At 38.3% G+C, this 22835-nt stretch overlaps 1 protein-coding gene across 2 annotated transcripts in view; it reads left to right on the forward strand.

The window, feature by feature from the left end:
• The window catches only part of LOC133542292 (kinesin-like protein KIF13B), a 116492-nt gene that overhangs the window by 53382 nt on the left and 40275 nt on the right, over positions 1-22835 (forward strand). For both annotated transcript variants that reach the window (XM_061886283.1, XM_061886284.1), the window contains exons 14-24: positions 1330-1464; positions 1521-1651; positions 3506-3592; positions 3659-3849; positions 7188-7413; positions 11607-11769; positions 11852-11998; positions 14063-14212; positions 19775-19888; positions 19950-20123; positions 20189-20346. In XM_061886283.1, the coding sequence (XP_061742267.1) occupies positions 1330-1464; positions 1521-1651; positions 3506-3592; positions 3659-3849; positions 7188-7413; positions 11607-11769; positions 11852-11998; positions 14063-14212; positions 19775-19888; positions 19950-20123; positions 20189-20346 (1676 nt within the window). The remainder of the gene's footprint in view (positions 1-1329; positions 1465-1520; positions 1652-3505; positions 3593-3658; positions 3850-7187; positions 7414-11606; positions 11770-11851; positions 11999-14062; positions 14213-19774; positions 19889-19949; positions 20124-20188; positions 20347-22835) is intronic.

Here is a 22835-nt window from a genome sequence, read left to right on the forward strand (position 1 = left end):
CATTATGCTCACCTGCTAAACACCTTTCTGCTAACCCGCACTGTCTCTCCTCTCTGCCTGCCTCTGCCGTGAGCACTGACTCCATGCGCTCTAAATACGAACTGCTGATTGGCTGTTACCGCTGTGAATACACACTGCTGATTGGCTGTTACATTCGCTCTGAATACGCACTGCTGATTGGCTGTTACCACTGCGGGTAACCAATCAGATGGTTTTGTTGGTGGGATGCTGGGTGCTGTAGAGACTTACTGACAGAGGCAGAGGCAATATGAAGCATAGCAGCTTGTTAAGACTTTAGGTTAGCACCAAATGATAATATAAATACATTTAATAAAGTCAAATAAGGCAACAAGAGATGTATCCTACACTTTTCTTTTGTGAAGTAAATCTAAACAGCCGATTTGGGCCTCTACATCAACTATATGATTTGCCTGAGAAGCTGGACAGGACAAAAAAAAATTGTAAATTTTATTTTATTTTATTTTTTATGTTTTTTAAAGACTTAAGTTTAGGCGGTGGTTCTTTGTTGTTACGGCAGCCGCCTCAACAACAAAGCACTGCGGGAAACCCTGGATAAATAAGGTGCAGGTGATAAATGTTTCAAATTATATTGTATGTAAATATGAACTTTCAAATATATAGTGTTTGCATTTAAACACTCCCGGTCCTCGTTTTGTACGAAAAATTAACTTTCAAATATATAGTGTTAGCATTTAAACACTCTCGGTCCTCGTTTTGTATGTAAAAAAGAACTTTCAAATAGGACGGCGTGGCGCAGTGGGAGAGTGGCCGTGCGCAACCCGAGGGTCACTGGTTCAAATCCCACCTAGAACCAACCTCGTCACGTCCGTTGTGTCCTGAGCAAGACACTTCACCCTTGCTCCTGATGGGTGCTGGTTGGCGCCTTGCATGGCAACTCCCTCCATCAGTGTGTGTGAAAGTGTGTGTGAATGGGTAAATGTGGAAGTAGTGTCAAAGCGCTTTGAGTACCTTGAAGGTAGAAAAGCGCTATACAAGTACAACCCATTTATCATTTATTTATGTCTGATAAATAACATGCAGATGATAAAGTTTTATGTCTGATAATTATCGTGCAGGTGATAAATGTTTCATGTCTGATAAATAACATGCAGGTGATAAAGTTTTATGTCTGATAATTATCGTGCAGGTGATAAATGTTTCATGTCTGATAAATAACGCGCAGATGATAAAGTTTCATGTCTGATAAATAATGTGCAGGTGATAAAGTTTCATGTCTGATAAATAATGTGCAGGTGATAAAGTTTCATGTCTGATAAATAACGTGCAGGTGACAAATGTTTCATGCAGGAGCGACAAAAGCAGCTGGAGAGTTTGGGCATCTCCTTACAGTCGTCTGGCATCCGAGTGGTGCATGACAAGTGCTTCCTGGTCAACCTGAACGCTGACCCCGCCCTCAACGAGCTGCTGGTCTACTACCTGAAGGTAACACACCTGACGTGTGTACAGGTAACACGTCACCACCTGCTTTGTGTTGTCAGGAGCACACGCGTGTGGGCTCAGCCACATCTCAGGACATCCAGCTGTGTGGCATGGCCATCCAAGCCCAGCACTGCGTCCTGGACATCACACCAAACGATGGCGTGGTGCTCACACCTCACTGCAACGCCAGGTCAGTGCTCACCTGTACTACTCACCATTCTCGTTACGTCCTCACCTTTACTACTCACCATGCTCGTTACCTGCTTACCATGCTCGTTATGTCTTCACCTTTACTACTCACCATGCTCGTTACCTGCTTACCATGCTCGTTACCTGCTTACCATGCTCGTTATGTCTTCACCTTTACTACTCACCATGCTCGTTACCTGCTTACCATTCTCGTTACGTCCTCACCTTTACTACTCACCATGCTCGTTACCTGCTTACCATGCTCGTTATGTCTTCACCTTTACTACTCACCATGCTTAGGTCCTCACATTTACTACTGACCATGCTCTTTATGTCCTTACCTTTACTACACCATGCTCGTTATGTCCTCAGCTTTACTACTCACCATGCTTGTTATTTCCTCACCTTTGCTACTCACCATGCTTGTTATGTCCTCACCTTTACTACTCTCCATGCTCGTTATGTCCTCACCTTTACTACTCTCCATGCTCGTTATGTCCTCACCTTTACTACTCGCCATGCTAGTTACCTGCTCACCATGCTCGTTATGTCCTCACCTTTACTACTCACCCTGCTCGTTATGTCCTCACCTTTACTACTCACCATGCTTATGTCCTCAAATTTACTACTCACCATGCTCGTTATGTCCTCACCTTTACTACTCACCATGCTCGTTATGTCCTCAACTTTACTACTCGCCATGCTAGTTACCTGCTCACCATGCTCGTTATGTCCTCACCTTTACTACTCACCATGCTTGTTATGTCCTCACCTTTACTACTCACCATGCTCATTACCTGCTCACCTTTACTACTCGCCATGTTAGTTACCTGCTCACCATTCTCGTTATGTCCTCACCTTTACTACTCACCATGATCGTTATCTCCTCACTTTTACTACTCGCCATGCTAGTTACGTGCTCACCTTTACTACTCGCCATGCTAGTTACCTGCTCACCATACTCGTTATGTCCTCACCTTTACTACTTACCATGCTCGTTACGTCCTCACCTTTACTACTCACCATGATCGTTATGTCCTCACTTTTACTACTCGCCATGCTAGTTACGTGCTCACCTTTACTACTCGCCATGCTAGTTACCTGCTCACCATGCTCGTTATGTCCTCACCTTTACTACTTACCATGCTCGTTACGTGCTCACCTGTGCTACCCACCATGCTCGTTATGTGTTCACCTGCACTATTCACCATGCTCGTTATGTGCTCATTTGTGCTACTCACCGTGCTCGTTACAGTTGACCTGTACTACTCACCGTGCTCGTTAAATGCTCACCTTTTTACTCACCGTGCTCGTTACGTGCTCACCTGTACTACTCACCGTGCTTGTTACGTGCTCACCTGCACTACTCACCAAGTTCGTTACGTGCTTACCTGTATTACTCACCATGCTTGTTACGTGCTCACCTTTACTACTCACCATGCTTGTTACGTGTTCACCTTTACTACTCCCCCCTTATTGTTACATGCTCACCTGTACTACTCACCATGCTCGTTACGTGCTCACCTCTACTACTCACCATGCTCGTTACGTGCTCACTTCTACTACTCACCATTCTTGTTATGTGATCACCTTTAATTTGTAGTTTGCTTTTGACCATATAAAACAATTTGCAGTAGGACATGTAGTTTGCTTTTGGGTATATATAATAATAATCTGCAGTAATACATGTAGTTTGCTTTTGACTATATGTAATAACAATCTGCTGTCACACATGCGCATTAAATATATTTGCTGACACTGCACAAAGCCTTTTTGAATGACACAGAACAGACCATACTATCAGAGAAAAGATGATATTTAATTGATCCTGATGTATCGTGTGTATTCCGTAAAGAACCTGGGTGAACGGTGCTGTGGTCAGTAGCCCGGTGCGGCTTCATCACGGAGATCGCATCCTGTGGGGGAACAACCATTTCTTCAGGTTCGACCTGACTAATTGTGCCTTTTTTCGTGCTCTACCCTTCACAAGCTGTTTCCAAACCCACAGGATCAACCTGCCCAAACATCTGGTCCACATGGCGGGCGAGGAGGACGAGGAGGAGAGCGGGGCGAGAATGAAGAGCTGTTTAGGTCCAGACCAGCTTGAGGTGGACTTTGACGCGTCGAGTGACGTCTCCAGTGAAGCAGGCTTTGAGTTTGCTCAGGCCGAGGTCATGATGAAAGGAATGGCCAGCAACGGTAAGTCAAGAACACACCGCCGATTTTAAATGTGTGTACTCCATGCCGTAACCATGGAGACGCTTATTACCCTCCACGTTTATGAATGTGCTGGAACATGGAGCACATAAATAGAATCGGTGCCACCTTTTCTGGCACTGAAATTGTATACATGTTCCTAATGACACTTCAACCAACCAACCATCTACACAACAAAATCTACTTTTAGCACATTGAAGGTCGGGCTGGTTGATATAGCCTTCTATTAATATCTCAATATTTTGTGTAACGTGTGTCACGATACACGATATATATCTCGATATTTTGCCTTGGCCTTGAATGAACATTTGATGCATATAATCACAGCAGTATGATGATTCTATGTGTCTATATTAAAACATTCTTGTTCATACTGCATTAATATATGCTCATTTTAAACTATCACGCAGAGAGGGAAATCACAACTAAGTCAATTTACCAAACCTGTGTTTATTAAACAGTTATTAAAGGCCTACTGAAATGAGATTTTCTTATTTAAACGGGGATAGCAGGTCCAATCTATGTGTCATACTTGATCATTTCGCGATATTGCCATATTTTTGCTGAAAGGATTTAGTAGAGAACATCCACGATAAAGTTCGCAACTTTTGGTCACTAATAAAAAAGCTTTGCCTTTACCGGAAGAAGCAGACGATGTGCGCGTGACGCCACGGGTTGTACAGCTCCTCACATCCTCACATCCTGACATTGTTTACAATCATAGCTTCCAGCAGCAAGAGCTATTCGGACCGAGAAAGCGACAATTTCCCCATTAATTTGAGCGAAGATGAAAGATTTGTGGATGAGGAAATTTAGAGTGAAGGACTGGAAAAAAAAAAGGTGATTGCAGTGGAGCGATTCAGATGTTATTAGACACATTTACTAGGATTATTCCGGAAAATCCCTTATCTGCCTATTGTGTTGCTAGTGTTTTAGCGAGATTAAATAGTACCTGAAAGTCGGAGGGGTGTGGCCACGGGTGTGTTGACAGCGAGTGTCTCTGAGGGAAGTCACGCAGCTGCAGCAGGACGGAAGCTCCGCTGATGTCTCCGGTAGGAGCCGACTTATTACCACAATTTTCTCACCGAAAACTGACGGTTGACATGTGGTCTGGATCCGTGTTCGCTTGACCGCTCTGATCCATAGTAAAGCTTCACCTTCGGGAATTTTAAACAAGGAAACACCGGCTGTTTGTGTGGCTAAAGGTTAAAAGCTTCCCACCTACATTTTTCTACTTTGACTTCTCCATTATTAATTGAACAAATTGCAAAAGATTCAGCAACACAGATGTCCAGAATCCTGTGTAATTATGCGATTAAAGCAGACTACTTATAGCTTGGATCGGGCTGGAAAATAATGTACGCTACAACCCGAGACGTCAAACGCACGCGTCATCATACCGCGACGTTTTCAACACGACACTTTGCGGGAAATTTAAAATTGCAATTTAGTAAACTAAAAAGGCCGTATTGGCATGTGTTGCAATGTTAATATTTCATCATTGATATATAAACTATCAGACTGCGTGGTCGGTAGTAGTGAGTTTCAAAAGGCCTTTAAGCAGCGGCACAAACATTCATGTCATTTCAAAACAGAAAGTGCAAGATTGTCAGAGACATTTTAAAACAAGCTATTAGTGCACTTTTGTGCATGTCACTAAGATTACATATCAAAACAACACTAAATTAAAGTGCACTTTTTGTACAGAACGCCTATACAATAGTTTAAAACTAATAAAGTGCACTATTGTGCATGTCAGACAAGATATTTCAAAAACTGTCAAATAAAAATGAGCTGCGTAATAGAAAATCAAACTGTAAATGTCCTTCGCATTACACTACAGGCTTTTCTCACTCTTTTTTGTCTCTCCTTCGCCCAGAGAGATAAAACAAGTGGACCTACGTCACATAATGTCGCGCGTGCAATGTCATACGCCTTCGCCCAGCAGAGAGGTAACGGCATGGGTAAAGTTAGATGTGGCAGGTGGTGTGAGTGGTTAATACGAGAGAATGTGCGAATCTGGTAACAAATGGAGGAAAAATTAATTCCCAAGAAATACAGCACGGGGTCCATCGTCTGGCGGTGGTTTGGCTTCAAGCGGGAAGATGTTGAACAGACAACCGAAATATGTCAAGATTGTGGCAAAAGCATTGCTACTAATTTGTAGCATCATTTGAAAAGTCACTTGCTAGAGAATGAAGAGTGCTTGAAACTCTGCATGTCAACATCTTCTGGCGGGGCCACACCCAACAAAATGCCAAGCAACCAGCACAAACCCAATTGAGCCTGTCCTCCATTTTCACATCAACACCGTATGAAAAAAAAAAGTCAAAAACAGGAGATAACGCCACTACAATAGTTTAAAACAAATAAAGTGCACTTTTGTGCATGTCAGACAAGATGTTTCAAAAACTGTCAAATAAAAATGAGCTGCATAATAGAAAATCAAACTGTGTATGTCCTTCGCTCTGTGGTAAGTTACTGCGGACGTTATCTCCTGTTTTTGACTATTTTTTTTCATACGGTGTTGATGTGGAAATGGAGGACGACAGGCTCAATTGGGTTTGTGCTGGTTGCTTGGCATTTTGTTGGGTGTGGCCCCGCCAGAAGATGTTGACATGCAGAGTTTCAAGCACTCTTCATTCTCTAGCAAGTGACTTTTCAAATGATGCTACAAATTGGTAGCAATGCTTTTGCCGCAATCTTGACATATTTCGATTGTCTGTTCAACATCTTCCCGCTTGAAGCCAAACCACCACCAGACGATGGACCCCGTGCTGTATTTCTTTGGAATTAATTCTGCCTCCATTTGTTACCAGATTTGCACCTTCTCTCTCTCTCTCGTATTACCACTAACACCACCTGCCACATCTAACTTTACCCATTCCGTTACCTCTCTGCTCGGCGAGGGCGTATGACGTTGCAGGCGCGACATTATGTGACGTATGTAACAAGGTGGGCTTGTTTTATCTCTCCGTGCGAAGGAAAGACAAGAAAGAGTAAGAAAAGCATGTAGTGTAATGCCCGCAGCTAAAAGCAACTGCGTGAGAACGTGTACTCGAATACTCACGAAATAGTCATTTTCTACATAGCACAGAGACAAACCCACGATATATCGAGTATATTCAATATATCGCCCAGCTCTAATTGAAGGTGCACTCTTGGATCTAGGCCCCGTAAGGTAAATTTTTCTGTAAGCGGTGTTCAAACTTTAACAGCCCTGCTATAAATACTGTAATATAATAATAATATCATAGTAAACATGTTACAACTGAGTATTACTTCTGAGGAATCTCCTCACCTTGTGTCTGTGAGTGTAGATCCCTTGCAGTCGGTGTTACAGACCCTGGAGAGACAGCACGAGGAGGAGAAACGCTGCGCCTTGGAGCGTCAGAGGTTGATGTACGAACAGGAACTGCAGCAACTCCGCCAACGACTCCACCCTGAAAGATCTTCTCATCTCCTGGACTTGTCAGGCTCTCCTCCTAATGCCACTGCACCATCAGCTGGCTCCAACAAACGCATGCGGCGCTGGAGCGAGGACAGGTGAGATCTACCGAGTGGAGGAGGTCCAGGTGGTCTCTCTAAGTCCAGTTTTAGGCGAGACCTACCCTGGCACACACTCTGCTCTCATGAAACATCTCTCATTTGCATACACCAGATATTCAGAGGTGTAAAAAAAAGTTACGCATTAATTACTTTCAATAGTTAATAAAAAGTTACATATTAATAACTAAACATGAGTAACTATCAAATACACTACTTAAATTACTACTTATTATTTATTAAAACTTACTAGGAAAAGGAATTTATGTGTTACTTTTTTCACTGTTTTTTGTTAACCATAGGGCAAGGACCCATATTTGGCTCGAAAAATAAACCTCATTAAAAATAATTAGCATTTTAATAAAAATATTTATTTACGAAAAATGTAAAAAGTCAAAATTACTACAGGAAGTAAATGTGTTACATTTTTATCATTAATTATTTTAATTAAAAATTACTTGGAAAAGTAATACATGTTACTTTTTTCACTGTTTTTTGTTAACCATAGGGCAAGGACCCATATTTGGCTCAAAAAAATAAACCTAATCATTAAAAATAATTATAATAATTATGGTGATAAACATATGGTCTCAAATTACAGACCTGTGTCCTTACTACCCCAATTTGCAAAAATTCTTGAGAAATTATTTGTAAATAGACTTGATAAGTTTATTGACAAACATGAGCTATTGAATGACCATCAGTATGGGTTCAGGAGTAATCGATCTACATCTCTAGCGGTGATTGACTTTGTAGAAAACATAGCTACAGCAATAGAAAAAAAGCAACACACCGTTGGAGTATTTATTGACTTATGTAAAGCTTTTGACACAATCGATCATTCTTTACTTCTGCAGAAATTGGAAAAATATGGCATAAGAGGTGTTTCGCAACAGTGGTTAAGTAGTTATTTAAGTAACAGATATCAATATGTGGAAATTAATAAGATTAAATCACAGACAAGAAGAGTAACTTGTGGTGTTCCACAAGGCTCAGTATTGGGACCTAAGTTATTTATACTCTACCTAAATGATATTTGTTCAGTATCTAATAAATTGAAATTTATCATGTTTGCAGATGATACAAATGTATATTGTTCAGGAGAAGACTTGAAGGAAGTGTTGAGGATAATGGAGGTTGAGTTAATTCAACTAAAAAAATGGTTTGATATTAATAAGTTATCATTAAATGATAAGAAAACTAAATTTATGGTGTTTAGTGGTGCAAGGACAAATTGTGAAGCAAAATTAAAGTTAAATCATGTGGAAATTGATAGAGTATATGAAACTAAATTCTTGGGAATAATAATTGATCATAAACTGTGTTGGAAACCGCATATTGAATATATAAAAGGAAAAATATCCAAATCTATTGCTATTCTTTATAAAGTAAGACACATGCTGAATAAGACATGCCTGCATATGTTGTATTATTCTTTAATTTTTCCATATTTAACGTATTGTGTTGAAATTTGGGGAAATGTTTATAAAACAAACATAGACCCAATCATAAAACTTCAAAAAAGGGTCATTAGAATAATACACAAAGCCTGCTACTATGAACATACCAATCCTTTATTTATGAGTTCAAATGTGTTAAAATTTTCCGACATTGTGTTTTTAAAAACAATGGAAATTATGTTTCGAGTAAAGAACAACAGCCTTCCAGCTTGTATTCGCAGGCTATTTCATTTAAGAGGAGAAAACTATCATTTAAGGGGGATATCGATTTTTGAAATGGGTAAAGCGAGAACAAATATAAAATACAAATGTATTACAGTTTTAGGAGTTAAATGGTGGAACAAGCTCAGTGATGAGCTGAAGACATGCAATTCTTTGGTAAGGTTTAAGAAAACATTGAAAGGTGAAATAATTGAAAATTATAAAATATAGTCACAATTACTTTCATCCCATTGATTTTTGATTTATTTATTTTTTTATGTTGATGTTCCAGGCAATCTAATTTTCTGTGAAGGTATAGGATAGGCAAATATAAGCTTTGGCTTCAGCCTATTCCTTTTTTGGTCATTCTTTTTCTTTTCTTTTATGTGTAAATGTGCATTATTGTATACATATAACATGCACTGTAAAACTGATCACACACAATGGTTGATTGATTTGATTTGATTGATTATATGACCGAAATAAACTTATTTCATTCATTCAAAAATAATTAACATTTTAACACAAATAATAATAAAAAATATATTTTAAAAGTCACAATTATTACAAGAAGTAATTGTGTTACGTTTTTATTGTTAATTATACTAATTGAAAATTACTAGGAAAAGGAATTAATGTGTTACCTTTTTCACAGTTTTTTGTTAACCATAGGGCAAGGACCCATATTTGGCTCAAAAAATTAACCTCATTAAAAATAATTAGCCTTTTAACAAAAATATTTCTTTAAAAAAATGTAAAAATTTAAAATTACTACAGGAAGTAAATATGTTACGTTTTTATTGTTAACTATATTAATTAAAAATGACTAGGAAAAGTAATACATGTTACTTTTTTCACTTTTTTTTGTTAACCATAGGGCAAGGACCCATATTTGGCTCAAAAAATAAACTTAATCATTAAAAATAATTAACATTTTAACAAAAATGATAATAAAAAAATATTTTAAAAGTCACAATTATTACAAGAAGTAATTGTGTTACGTTTTTATTGTTAATTATACTAATTAAAAATTACTTGGAGAAGTAATACATGTTACTTTTTTCACTGTTTTTTTTTTTGTTAACCATAGGGCAAGGACCCATATTTGGCTAAAAAAAACAAACATAACATTAAAAATAATTGACATTTTAACAAAATAATTTTTTCAAAATAATGTAAAAAGTCAAAATTACTACAGAAAGTAATTGTGTTACGTTTTTATTGTTAATTATACTAATTAAAAATTACTAGGAAAAGGAATTAATGTGTTACCTTTTTTACTGTTTTTTGTTAACCATAGGGCAAGGACCCATATTTGCCTCCAAAAATGAACCTAATCATTAAAAATAATTAACATTTTAACAAAAATAATAATAAAAAAAATATTTTAAAAGTCACAATTATTACAAAAAGTAATTGTGTTACGTTTTTATTGTTAATTATACTAATTAAAAATTAATAGGAAAAGTAATACATTTGACTTTTTTCACTGTTTTTTGTTAACCATAGGGCAAGGACCCATATTTGCCTCAAAAAATAAACCTAATCCATCCATCCATCCATTTCCTACCGCTAATCATTAAAAATAATTAACATTTTAACAAAAATAATAATAAAAAAAATGTTTTAAAAGTCACAATTATTACAAGAAGTAATTGTTACGTTTTTATTTTTAATTATACTAATTAAAAATTACTAGGAAAAGTAATACATGTTACTTTTTTCATTTTTTTTTGTTAACCATAGGGCAAGGACCCGTATTTGGCTCAAAAAATAAACATAATCATTAAAAATAATTAACATTTTAACAAAAATAATAATAAAAAAATATTTTAAAAGTCACAATTATTACAAGACGTATTTGTGATACGTTTCTATTGTTAATTATACTAATTAAAAATTACTAGGAAAAGTAATACATGTTACTTTTTTCACAGTTTTTTGTTAACCATAGGGCAAGGACCCATATTTGGCTCAAAAAAACAAACATAAGATTAAAAATAATTGACATTTTAACAAAAATATTTTCTCAAAATAATGTAAAAAGTCAAAATTACTACAGAAAGTACTTGTGTTACGTTTTTATTGTTAATTATATTAATTAAAAATTACTAGGAAAAGTAATACATGTTACTTTTTTACTGTTTTTTGTTGACGATAGGGTGGGAACCCATATTTGTCTCCAAAAATAAACACAACATGAGAATTAAAATAATATTTGAAACGATGTATTTAAATATATTTTTAAAAAAAATAAGTAAAACCTACTAGGGAAAGCAATTAATGTGTAACGTTATTGTTATTGATTTCTTATAATATCATTTATATTACATCATATTGAAAAATACTATACAAAGAAATAAATGCATTACTTTCTTACAATATAGCAATTCAAATGTTAATTAAAACTATTTAGTATTAAAACAAAAAAGTAAAAATTATAAGGGAAATCCATTATGTGATTCCTTTTTTGTTATTATTCGAATAATTAAGATTGATTTAATTGATGTAGAGTCTGTTTGTGTCATAAAGAGAGGCAATGATTACTCGGAGCCTTCGGCGTCTGAAGGAGCAGATCGTCCGCGCCAACCTATTGGCTCAGGAGGCCTGTTTTATTACGGAGGAGCTGAACAAGAGGACGGAGTACTTGGTGACCTTGCAGATACCAGCTGCCAATCTGGATGCCAACAGGAAGGTGAGAAGGAGAAAATGTATTTTTCTTCAGCCGGACAAACTTCCACCATACCTGCTCCACAAAGTCCCCCTTCTGTCCGCAGCGTGACATGGTGCTGAGCGAGCCCGCCATTCAGGTGCGCCGCAAAGGCAAAGGCAAGCAGATCTGGGCCATGGAGAAGATGGAGAACCGTCTGGTGGACATGAGGGAGCTCTACCAGGAGTGGAAGGACTTTGATGAAGACAGCGCTGTAAGTGAGAAGACATATCTCTATCTTGCTGTGCTTGATCTCCCCCGCCACCAGTTTGCTGTCCAATCACAACCGAGGAATGGAAAGTATATTGGACACGGCGTTTGTGCACTGTGTGTAACAACAACACACAATTCCAAATTACACCAATTTAAATCCATTACAAGGCATGATGGGAAAAATGTAAAACACTCTCTCCAAACTTATCCATGTTTGTTGCATTTTAGCCGCTTGATATTTCTGATTACCGTATTTTTCGGAGTATAAGTCGCTCCGGAGTATAAGTCGCACCTGCAGAAAATGCATAATAAAGAAGGGAAAAAACATATGTAAGTCGCACTGGAGTACAAGTTGCATTTTTTGGGGAAATTTTTTTGATAAAACCCAACACCAAGAATAGACTTTTGAAAGGTAATTTAAGATAAATAAAGAATAGTGAACAACAGGCTGAATAAGTGTACGTTATATAATGCATAAATAACCAACTGAGAAGGTGCCTGGTATGTTAACCTAACATATTATGGTAAGATTCATTCAAATAACTATAACATATAGAAAATGTCATACGTTTACCAAACAATCTGTGACTCCTAATCGATAAATCCCATGAAATCTTATACGTCTAGTCTCTTACGTGAATGAGCTAAATAATATTATTTGATATTTTACGGTAATGTGTTAAGTCGCACCCCCGGCCAAACTATGAAAAAAACTGCGACTTATAGTCCGAAAAATACTGTACAAAACTATAAGGAGATTCTTACAGAAGTAAACATGGTAGGACTCCAACTTTCACATAAAAAATATTCTTAGTTATATAGACATTATAGTAATATAATGTGTATATATGCACACACATATACAGCATATGTATATGTGCACATCCATTGCACTCAGTCCCCTAGGGGTCCCACTGGGGTGAGTTTTTCCTTGCCCTTATGTGGGCCCTACCGGGGGTGTAGTTGTGGTGTGTGCAACCCTTTGAGACGCTTGTGATTTAGGGCTATATAAATAAACATTGATTGATTAATTGATATGTATATGTATTTTGATTGATTGATACTTTTATTAGTAGATTACACAGTTTAGTAAATATTCCGTACAATTGACCACTAAATGGTAACACCCGAATAAGTTTTTTAAGTCGGGGTCCACGTTAATCAATTCATGGTGTATATATCTATATATGTATTTGTGTGTGTATGTATATGTATATATGTATGTATGTATGTATATATATATATATATATATATATATATATATAAAGTATGTATGTATCTGTGTGTGCGTGTGTACATATAAAATTAATATAATGGATATATATGTAATAATTGGATATTAAGTGTATGCACAAGTTCTACTCAAACATAAATAAGTGAACAGTGAATGTTTCGCAGTTTCCCATCATGCTTTGTATTGGACTTAAATGGGTATAATTTCAAATTATGTGTTGTGCTTGGACATTTTTAATGATATCCATAAAGTTCAGCGAGCAGGTTGTGTTATATGTGACCGTGTGTGTTGACTTTTTGTGTTGGTTCCATTTTTGTTTTTGCACCATGACTAGGGAAGGTTGTTTGCATTGGGTCATAAGTAATTGCTGTACTGTTTTCATGGTAAATGGGTTATACTTGTATAGCGCTTTTCTACCTTTTTTAAGGAACTCAAAGCGCTTTGACACTATTTCCAAATTCACACATTCACACACTGCTGGCGCAAGCTGCCATGCAAGGCGCAAACCAGGACCCATCAGGAACAAGGGTCAAGTGTCTTGTTCAAGGACACAACGGACGTGACGAGCATGGTAGAAGGTGGAGATTGAACCAGGAACCCTCAGGTTGCTGGTACAGCCACTTTCCCAACTGTGCCATGCCGTCCCCATGTCAATACACTCGGTACACATGGTCATCGGCTGGAAGATGGCAACAAATTTGCATCAGTCACATTGTCGGATTCTTATTTTGATTTGACGCCTAGCGGGTAAGACTGAAGACGTCGGCGGGCCGCACTCAGCCTGCGTGTCGTTGTTTGTGATGACGCCTGTCTTTCATATTTCTGCTCAGGTCATGCGCTCCTATTTCAAACGGGCTGACCCCTTTTTTGACGAGCAAGAGAACCACAGCCTGATTGGGGTGGCGAATGTCTTCCTGGCGTGTCTCTTCTACGACGTCAAGCTGCAGTACGCCGTTCCCATCATCAACCAGAAGGGAGAGGTATGACAACAAGGATTTTAATTCCCAATTGCTATTACATCCTGCTTGTCTCTTGTTGAAATGATCCATACCACTCATTTTCTTTCAATTCTGGCTGATATCGGCGATACTGACCCGATACCGATACTTGAAAAGTTGTGTATTTCGAATAACACAGCATTAAGAATACAATTATTTATTATTATGTATTACGTGTATTATTAGAGGCAGCACGGGTTAGCGCATGTGCCTCACAATACGAAGGTTCTGAGTAGTCCTGGCTTCAATCCCAGGCTCGGGATATTTCTGTGTGGAGTTTGCATCTTCTTCCCGTGAATGCGTGGGTTCCCTCCGGGTACTCCGGTTTCCTCCCACCGCCAAAAAAACATGCACCTTGGGATAGGTTGATTGGCAACACTAAATGGGCCCTAGTGTGTGAATGTGAGTGTGAATGTTGTCTGTCTATCTCTGTTGGCCCTGTGATGAGGTAGCGACTTGTCCAGGGTGTACGATGCCTTCCGCTCGAATGCTGATTAGATACGCTCCAACCCCCCTCCGCGACCCCAAAAGGGACAAGCGGTAGTTAATGAATGGATAATTGTATGTGTATTATTATATATATGTACATATGTGTGTATATATATATTTCTATATAGATACTGTATTTTTCGGATTATAAATCGCTCCGGAGTATACGTCTTACCTGCCGAACATGCATAATAAAGAAGGGAAAAAACATATGTAAGTCGCACTGGAGTATAAGTCGCATTTTTTGGGGAAATTTATTTGATAAAATCCAACACCAAGAATAGACATTTGAAATGCAATTTAAAATAAAGAATAGTGAACAGGCTGAATAAGTGTACGTTATATGAGTGGTCCCCAACCACCGGGCCGCGGCCCGATGGGCCGTGGCCCGATTGGTACCGGGCCGCAGAATAATTTTTTATAAATGTTCATGACAAAAACGTCCCTTTTTCATGACAAAGAAAAAAAAAAAAAGAACACCCCCCACCCCCTTATGGTAAGAGTCATTCAAATAACTATAACATATAGAACATGCTATACGTTTACCAAACAATCTGTCACTCCTAATCGATAAATCCCATGAAATTTTCTTCCTCGATGTCGCTTCTAAACAACTCTGCCAACTCCAAAGGTATGCGGCGCTTCCTCTTGTTGTTTTGTACTGCATATTTCACTACGTCCAGCTTGTGACCTGCAGTACATGATTTCTTTTTCGGTGCCATTTTTGTTCAGCCCTTCTCAGTTTTTATAAGTTACCGCCAACGTTGAAGTTATCCATTTTAATAGCTGCGGCAGTAGCATATAGCATATAGCAGTTAGCATCTCATGACCCACAATGCACTTCTGCCATGACCCTCCCCCGCCGAATTCTTATTGGTTGACGTATGTGTGACGATTGCTGACATTTTCTTTGTCTCTTCCGCGAATGAGATGAATAATTTATAATATTTTACGGTAATGTGTTAATAATTTCACACATAAGTCGCTCCGGAGTATATGTCGCAACCCCGGCCAAACTATGAAAAAAACTGCGACTTATAATCCGAAAAATACGGCTTGTATCTATTAGGGGTGTAACGGTACTTGTATTTGTCTTGAACTGTTTTGGTACATGGGTTTTGGTTCGGTTCGGAGGTGTACCGAACGACACGGACATATAAGTAGCGCACCGCACGTTGTGTAAACAGTGCACACCGAGGCACCATGAATTGATTTACATGGACCCTGACTTAAACAAGTTGAAAAACTTATTCGGGTGTTACCAGTGGTCAATTGTACGGAATATGTACTGTACTGTGCAATCTACTAATAAAAGTTTCAATCAATAAAAAAAACAACACACGGCATGCTAGCAACGACTGGGCTATGATAGACTGACCACACCTCCTCTTTTCACGGGATATGTCCTCTTTGCGGGGCTGTCCAGGTGGAGTTTCTTAAATGCCTCGAATGTCCGGCCTTTTAAGTTAGGGTTGCGTGTATTTTGAATGTACTTTCAGGGTTAAGAAGGGGTTAAAAACAAAAAAAAGAAGTAGTCCACGCAGCAACATTCGTGAGGGAGGGGCAGAGACAGAGAGAACGAGAGAGTTATGATAAATGCGCATGCGTCGCCAGGCTCTGCTTTTTACCCATAGATTTATCAATTTATTTTTTTTTATTATCTATAGCAGGGGTGTCAAAAGTGTGGCCCGGAGGCCATTTGCGGCCCACAGCTAATGTTTTAAAGCAGTGGTTCTCAAATGGGGGTACGCGTACCCTTGGGGGTACTTGAAGGTATGCCAAGGGGTACGTGAGATTTTTTTTAAATATTCTAAAATTAGTAACATTTCAAAAATCCTTTATAAATATATTTATTGAAAAAAAGCAACAATTCAAAAATCCTTTATAAATATAATTATTTAATAATACTTCAACAAAATATGAATGTTAATCAATCAATCAATGTTTACTTGTATAGCCCTAAATCACTAGTGTCTCAAAGGGCTGCACAAACCACAACACAAACCACTACTACATCCTCGGTAGGCCCACATAAGGGGAAGGAAAACTCACACCCAGTGGGAATGTAAGTTCATAAACTGTGAAAGGAAATGCAACAATGCAATATTCAGTGTTGACAGCTAGATTTGTGGACATGTCCCATAAATATTGATGTTAAATATTTATTTTTTTGTAAAGAAATGTTTAGAATAAAGTTCCTGAATCCAGATGAATCTCTATTGCAATTCCCAAAGAGGGCACTTTAAGTTGATGATTACTTCTATGAGTAGAAATCTTTATTTATAATTGAATCACTTTTTTTTATTTTTCAACAAGGTTTTAGTTATTTTTATATCTTTTTTTCCAAATAGTTCAAGAAAGACCACTACAAATGAGCAATATTTTGCACTGTTATACATTTTAATAAATCAGAAACTGATTACATAGTGCTGTATTTTACTACTTTATTTTTTTCTTTCAACCAAAAATGCTTTACCCTGATTAGGGGGTACTTGAATTAAAAAAATGTTCACAGGGGGTACATCATTCAAAAAAGGTTGAGAACCACTGTTTTAAAGGCCCACGGCACATTCTAAAAATACTATTAAAATAAACAAAAACATAAACGAAAGTGAAATAAAAAAGCTTAAAGGCTAAATGTAATTTAGAAAAAGTTGCAACGTTGTCTAATAAATCAAAGCTGTTTTTTTCTTCTTTCAAACTGTCAGTGCTCAAAACATAATATTGAATCAAAATCAATGTTATTATGAATTATTGACCCATCCAAGTTTACGATTACTTCACATCAAATGTTCCGCTAGGAAAAATATTTTTGGTGGAAGATTTAGCAAATTTGTTAAATAAATAATCAAAAAATGTATATTTTGTTGTTTTCTTACTGTACCGAAAATGAATCGAACCGTAACCTCTGAACCGAGGTATGTACCGAACCGAAAATTTTATGTACCGTTACACCCCTAGTATCCATACATACATATATGTATGTTTCTATGTATACATATACATATTTGTATGTATTTTTATATATTTATATATTCATATACATATACGTATCTATATATGTATACATGTACATATATGCAGGGATGTGCACATGATTACAGAGGGGCAGGGGCTTAAAGTCAGAAAAGAGCAGGACAGTTTTTTTTTTTGGTCCTTTACACAATATGGAAAATAATGTAAAATTAAATTTGTTAATAGGAAGCTAACTATTTAGCTGTGTGTCCTTTGTAGGTAAAAGTGATTGCCATTTCTTTTCTGTCAACAAATTATTGTCATAATGAGTTAATTCACATTATCATAGGCTTGACAAGCAACAAAACACTGGTTTATTATTAGGCTATTTATTGTTAATGATAAGCACTTTAATGGGCTTCACGGTGGCAGAGGGGTTAGTGCGTCTGCCTCACAATACGAAGTTCCTGCAGTCCTGGGTTCAAATCCAGGCTCGGGATCTTTCTGTGTGGAGTTTGCATGTTCTCCCCGTGAATGCGTGGGTTCCCTCCGGGTACTCCGGCTTCCTCCCACTTCCAAAGACATGCACCTGGGGATAGGTTGATTGGCAACACTAAAATGGCCCTAGTGTGTGAATGTGAGTGTGAATGTTGTCTGTCTATCTGTGTTGGCCCTGCGATGAGGTGGCGACTTGTCCAGGGTGTACCCTGCCTTCCGCCCGATTGTAGCTGAGATAGGCGCCAGCACCCCCCGCAACCCCGAAAGGGAATAAGCGGTAGATAATGGATGGATGGATGGATGGATAAGCACTTTAATATTGAACATTGAACAGTGCAACATGAACTTCGAAAAAATAATAATAATAAATACACAAATGGAAAAAACTTCAATGTGAAAATCTGTCCTTCTTCCCTTAACTTGATGAAAACACCATCAAGTTGTAACTTATGGTCTTTCTCACCAAAGGCTCAGACTAAACAACTAAAACGCCGTACAACTTTATATCTAAACCTCTACTGTGAGAGAAATGTGATCTGCCGTAAACACAGTACATTTTATTGTGAAAATTAACCCGGTGTTTTATTTTGTATTTTGTACACTACTTCCTGTCCCGCACGATCCGCTCTGCTCTGTGCGGAATTGATGTACCGTGCTCAATTGATGCGCCATGCTCTGGCGTCTGGCATAAACAGAAGCTGACACATTGAATAATAGAATAATACAGCGATTTTCTGAAATATTACCCATATTAGATGCTGAATAAGTGGACGGCGACTAGACCATAACTCACAGGTTCAAGTTGCTCCGCTGTCACGTCTCCTCAGGCCGCAGTTGGCTCTCTCTCCTCTCTCTCTCTCACTCACTCGCCCTCTCTCTCTCTCTCTCTCTGGCGGAAGCGGCAGGCTCAAACAACACGGTATTACAGGAAAACGTGGAGTTTTTGTACCGCTGTTTTTTTACATCGCTAACAGGAATTTATTAATGTTGTTTAAAGTAGAAAAAAAAACACACACACACACAGGCAGAGGGCACTTTTTAAAACGAGGCAAAAAAGGGCAGGGGCTCAAGCACCCATAGGGCCCTATGTGTGCACGTGCCAGCATATATGTATGTATGTGTATTAGTATATGTATATAGTATCTATATATACAGATCTATTCATATACATATATGTAGTGTAACTACAGTATATATATACATTATATACTGTATGTATTTATATATATATACATATATATATATATATATACATTATTATATAAAATTGAATATTAATATTTTTTTTAAAAATTTTTATTATGTAATTTTTTGCATCCAAATGAAGTCAGAATTCATGTCCACAATGAACACATTTTGCAATGCACATCTGTTTTGGAAGCATGATACTGATAAAGCATCATGGGGTCACACAGGCCCTGCTACATGAGAAGAAGTGTTTCATGGTCGTTGTAATGTGACCACTCTTTGGTATCATGGCTTGATATTTCCGCTTTGTTCTTGAAGAAGGTTCTGTGGACTAATAAAGAGCAACCATGAAAAGGAAATGGTCCCCAGGCTGGACTTTGGACCCTAGTAGACCATGTCCTGTGTGGTTGTTAGGTGGCGGCCCGGCTCCATGTGGAGGTGTGGCGAGGAACTGAAGCCCTGGAGGAGCAAGGTCCTCTGCAGGGTATCGCCGATGGAGACCTTCAGGAGCGCAACTTCAACTGTGTGGTGAGAAAAGACACGTCTGGGCTTAGAGGAGCAAATGAATAAGCAGCTCATGTGCACCCAGGTGAAGATCCTCCAGGCCACTGGTCTTCCTCGTCACCTGTCCAACTTCGTCTTCTGCCAGTTCCACTTCTGGGGTCAGCAGGAGCCAACCTTCATAGCTCCAGAGCTGACGTCTTCCCTCTCGCCCACTGCCTCCAGAGACCCCCAGTGCACCGTGGTCTTTGACATCTCCAAGGTGGACTCGTCATGGAAGGTTCGTGGACAATTCACGGACCAATGTTCTTACCTGGGTGTGTGTAGGAGCTGTCTGTGCCCGTGTCAGAGGACTTCCTGGAGCACTTGTCGGAGGGTGCGCTGGCTATCGAGGTGTACGGCCACAAGCAGGCCAACCACCGCAGGAACCTGGCACTGTGGGACCTGGCTGTGATCCAGGCCAAGACCCGTTCGCTCAGAGAGAGGTTTGACCAGCGCACAAATATTTGAAGTATAGCAGACATCTACAGGAGATATCTTCACACATATTTGAAGTATAGCAGAAGTCTATAGGAGATATCTTCACACATATTTGAAGTATAGCAGACGTCTACAGGAGATATCTTCACACATATTTGAAGTATAGCAGACATCTACAGGAGATATCTTCACACATATTTAAAGTATAGCAGAAGTCTACAGGAGATATCTTCACGCATATTTGAAGTATAGCAGACGTCTACAGGGGATATCTTCACACATATTTGAAGTATAGCAGACATCTACAGGAGATATCTTCACACATATTTAAAGTATAGCAGAAGTCTACAGGAGATATCTTCACACATATTTGAAATATAGCAGACGTCTACAGGAGATATCTTCACACATATTTGAAGTATAGCAGACGCCTACAGGAGATATCTTCACACATATTTGAAGTATAGCAGACGTCTACAGGAGATATCTTCACACATATTTGAAGTATAGCAGATGTCTACAGGGGATATCTTAACACATATTTGAAGTACAACAGACGTCTACAGGAGATATCTTCACACATATTTGAAGTACAGCAGACGTCTACAGGAGATATCTTCACACATTTAAAGTATAGCAGATGTCTACAGGAGATATCTTAACACACATTTAAAATATAGCAGATGTCTACAGGAGATATCTTAACACATATTTGAAGTATAGCAGACGTCTACAGGAGATATCTTCACACATATTTGAAGTACAGCAGACGTCTACAGGAGATATCTTCACACATATTTGAAGTATAGCAGACGCCTACAGAAGATATCTTCACACATTTAAAGTATAGCAGATGTCTACAGGAGATATCTTAACACACATTTAAAGTATAGCAGATGTCTACAGGAGATATCTTAACACATATTTGAAGTATAGCAGACGTCTACAGGAGATATCTTCACACATATTTGAAGTACAGCAGACGTTTACAGGAGATATCTTCACACATATTTGAAGTACAGCAGACGTCTACAGGAGATATCTTCACACATATTTGAAGTACAGCAGACGTCTAAAGGAGATATCTTCACACATATTTGAAGTATAGCAAACGTCTACAGGAGATGTCTGCTGTACTTCAAATAGGTGTGAAGATGTCTACAGGAGATATTTTCACACATATTTGAAGTACAGCAGACGTCTACAGGAGATATCTTCACACATATTTGAAGTACAGCAGATGTCTACAGGAGATATCTTCACACATATTTGAAGTATAGCAGACGTCTACAGGAGATATCTTCACACATATTTGAAGCATAGCAGACGTATACAGGACATATCTTCACACATATTTTAAGTACAGCAGACGTCTACAGGAGATATCTTCACAAATATTTGAAGTATGGCAGATGTCTACAGGAGATAGCTTCACACATATTTGAAGTATGGCAGACGTCTACAGGAGATATCTTCACACATATTTGAAGTACAGCAGACGTCTACAGGTGATATCTTCACACATATTTGAAGTGCAGCAGACGTCTACATGAGATATCTTCACACATATTTGAAGTACAGCAGACGTCTACAGGAGATATTTTCACACATATTTAAAGTATAGCACACGTCTACAGGAGATATCTTCACACATATTTGAAGTACAGCAGACGTCTACAGGAGATATCTTCACACGTTTGAAGTATAGCAGACATCTACAGGAGATATCTTCACAGTATATCAAAGACCAGGCGTGAAAGATGCTAACATTTAAAGAAGTTAGTATGCGCACATACGAGGTCCACTGTACTGAACATGCAAACATGCTAAAATGCTATCATACAAACATGCGAACATAGGAGGTCCACTGTACTAAACATGCAAACATACCAAAATGTTAACATTCAAACATGCAAACCAAGGAGGTCCACTGTACTGAACATGCTAAAATGCTAACATGCGCACATACGAGATGCTAACATGTAAAGATTCTAACACGCAAACACATGAGATCCACTGTACTGAACATGGGAAAACACAAGACGCGAACATGTAAAGATATCAACATGATAACACAAACGTGAAGACATGAACATGATAACACATAAACATGTGAAGATGCTAACATGTTAATATTCTAACACGCAAACATATGAGATCCACTGTACTGAACATGGGAAAACACAAGACGCGAACATATGAAGATAAGAACATAACACAAACGTGAAGATATGAACATAACACAAACGTGAAGATATGAACATGATAACACATAAACATGTGAAGATGCTAACACGTTAAGATTCTAACATGCAAACATATGAGATCCACTGTACTGAACATGGGAAAACACAAGACACGAACATGTAAAGATATGAACACGATAACACAAACGTGAGATATTTTTAACGTATGAGGTCGACTGTACTGAACATGCAAGGACGCGACTGCTTGGACAGGCTAACATGCAAAGGTGCTAACACGCGAAAATGTA

The sequence above is a fragment of the Nerophis ophidion genome, linkage group LG24, assembly GCF_033978795.1.
Source record: "Nerophis ophidion isolate RoL-2023_Sa linkage group LG24, RoL_Noph_v1.0, whole genome shotgun sequence".
Taxonomy (NCBI): Eukaryota; Metazoa; Chordata; class Actinopteri; order Syngnathiformes; family Syngnathidae; genus Nerophis; species Nerophis ophidion.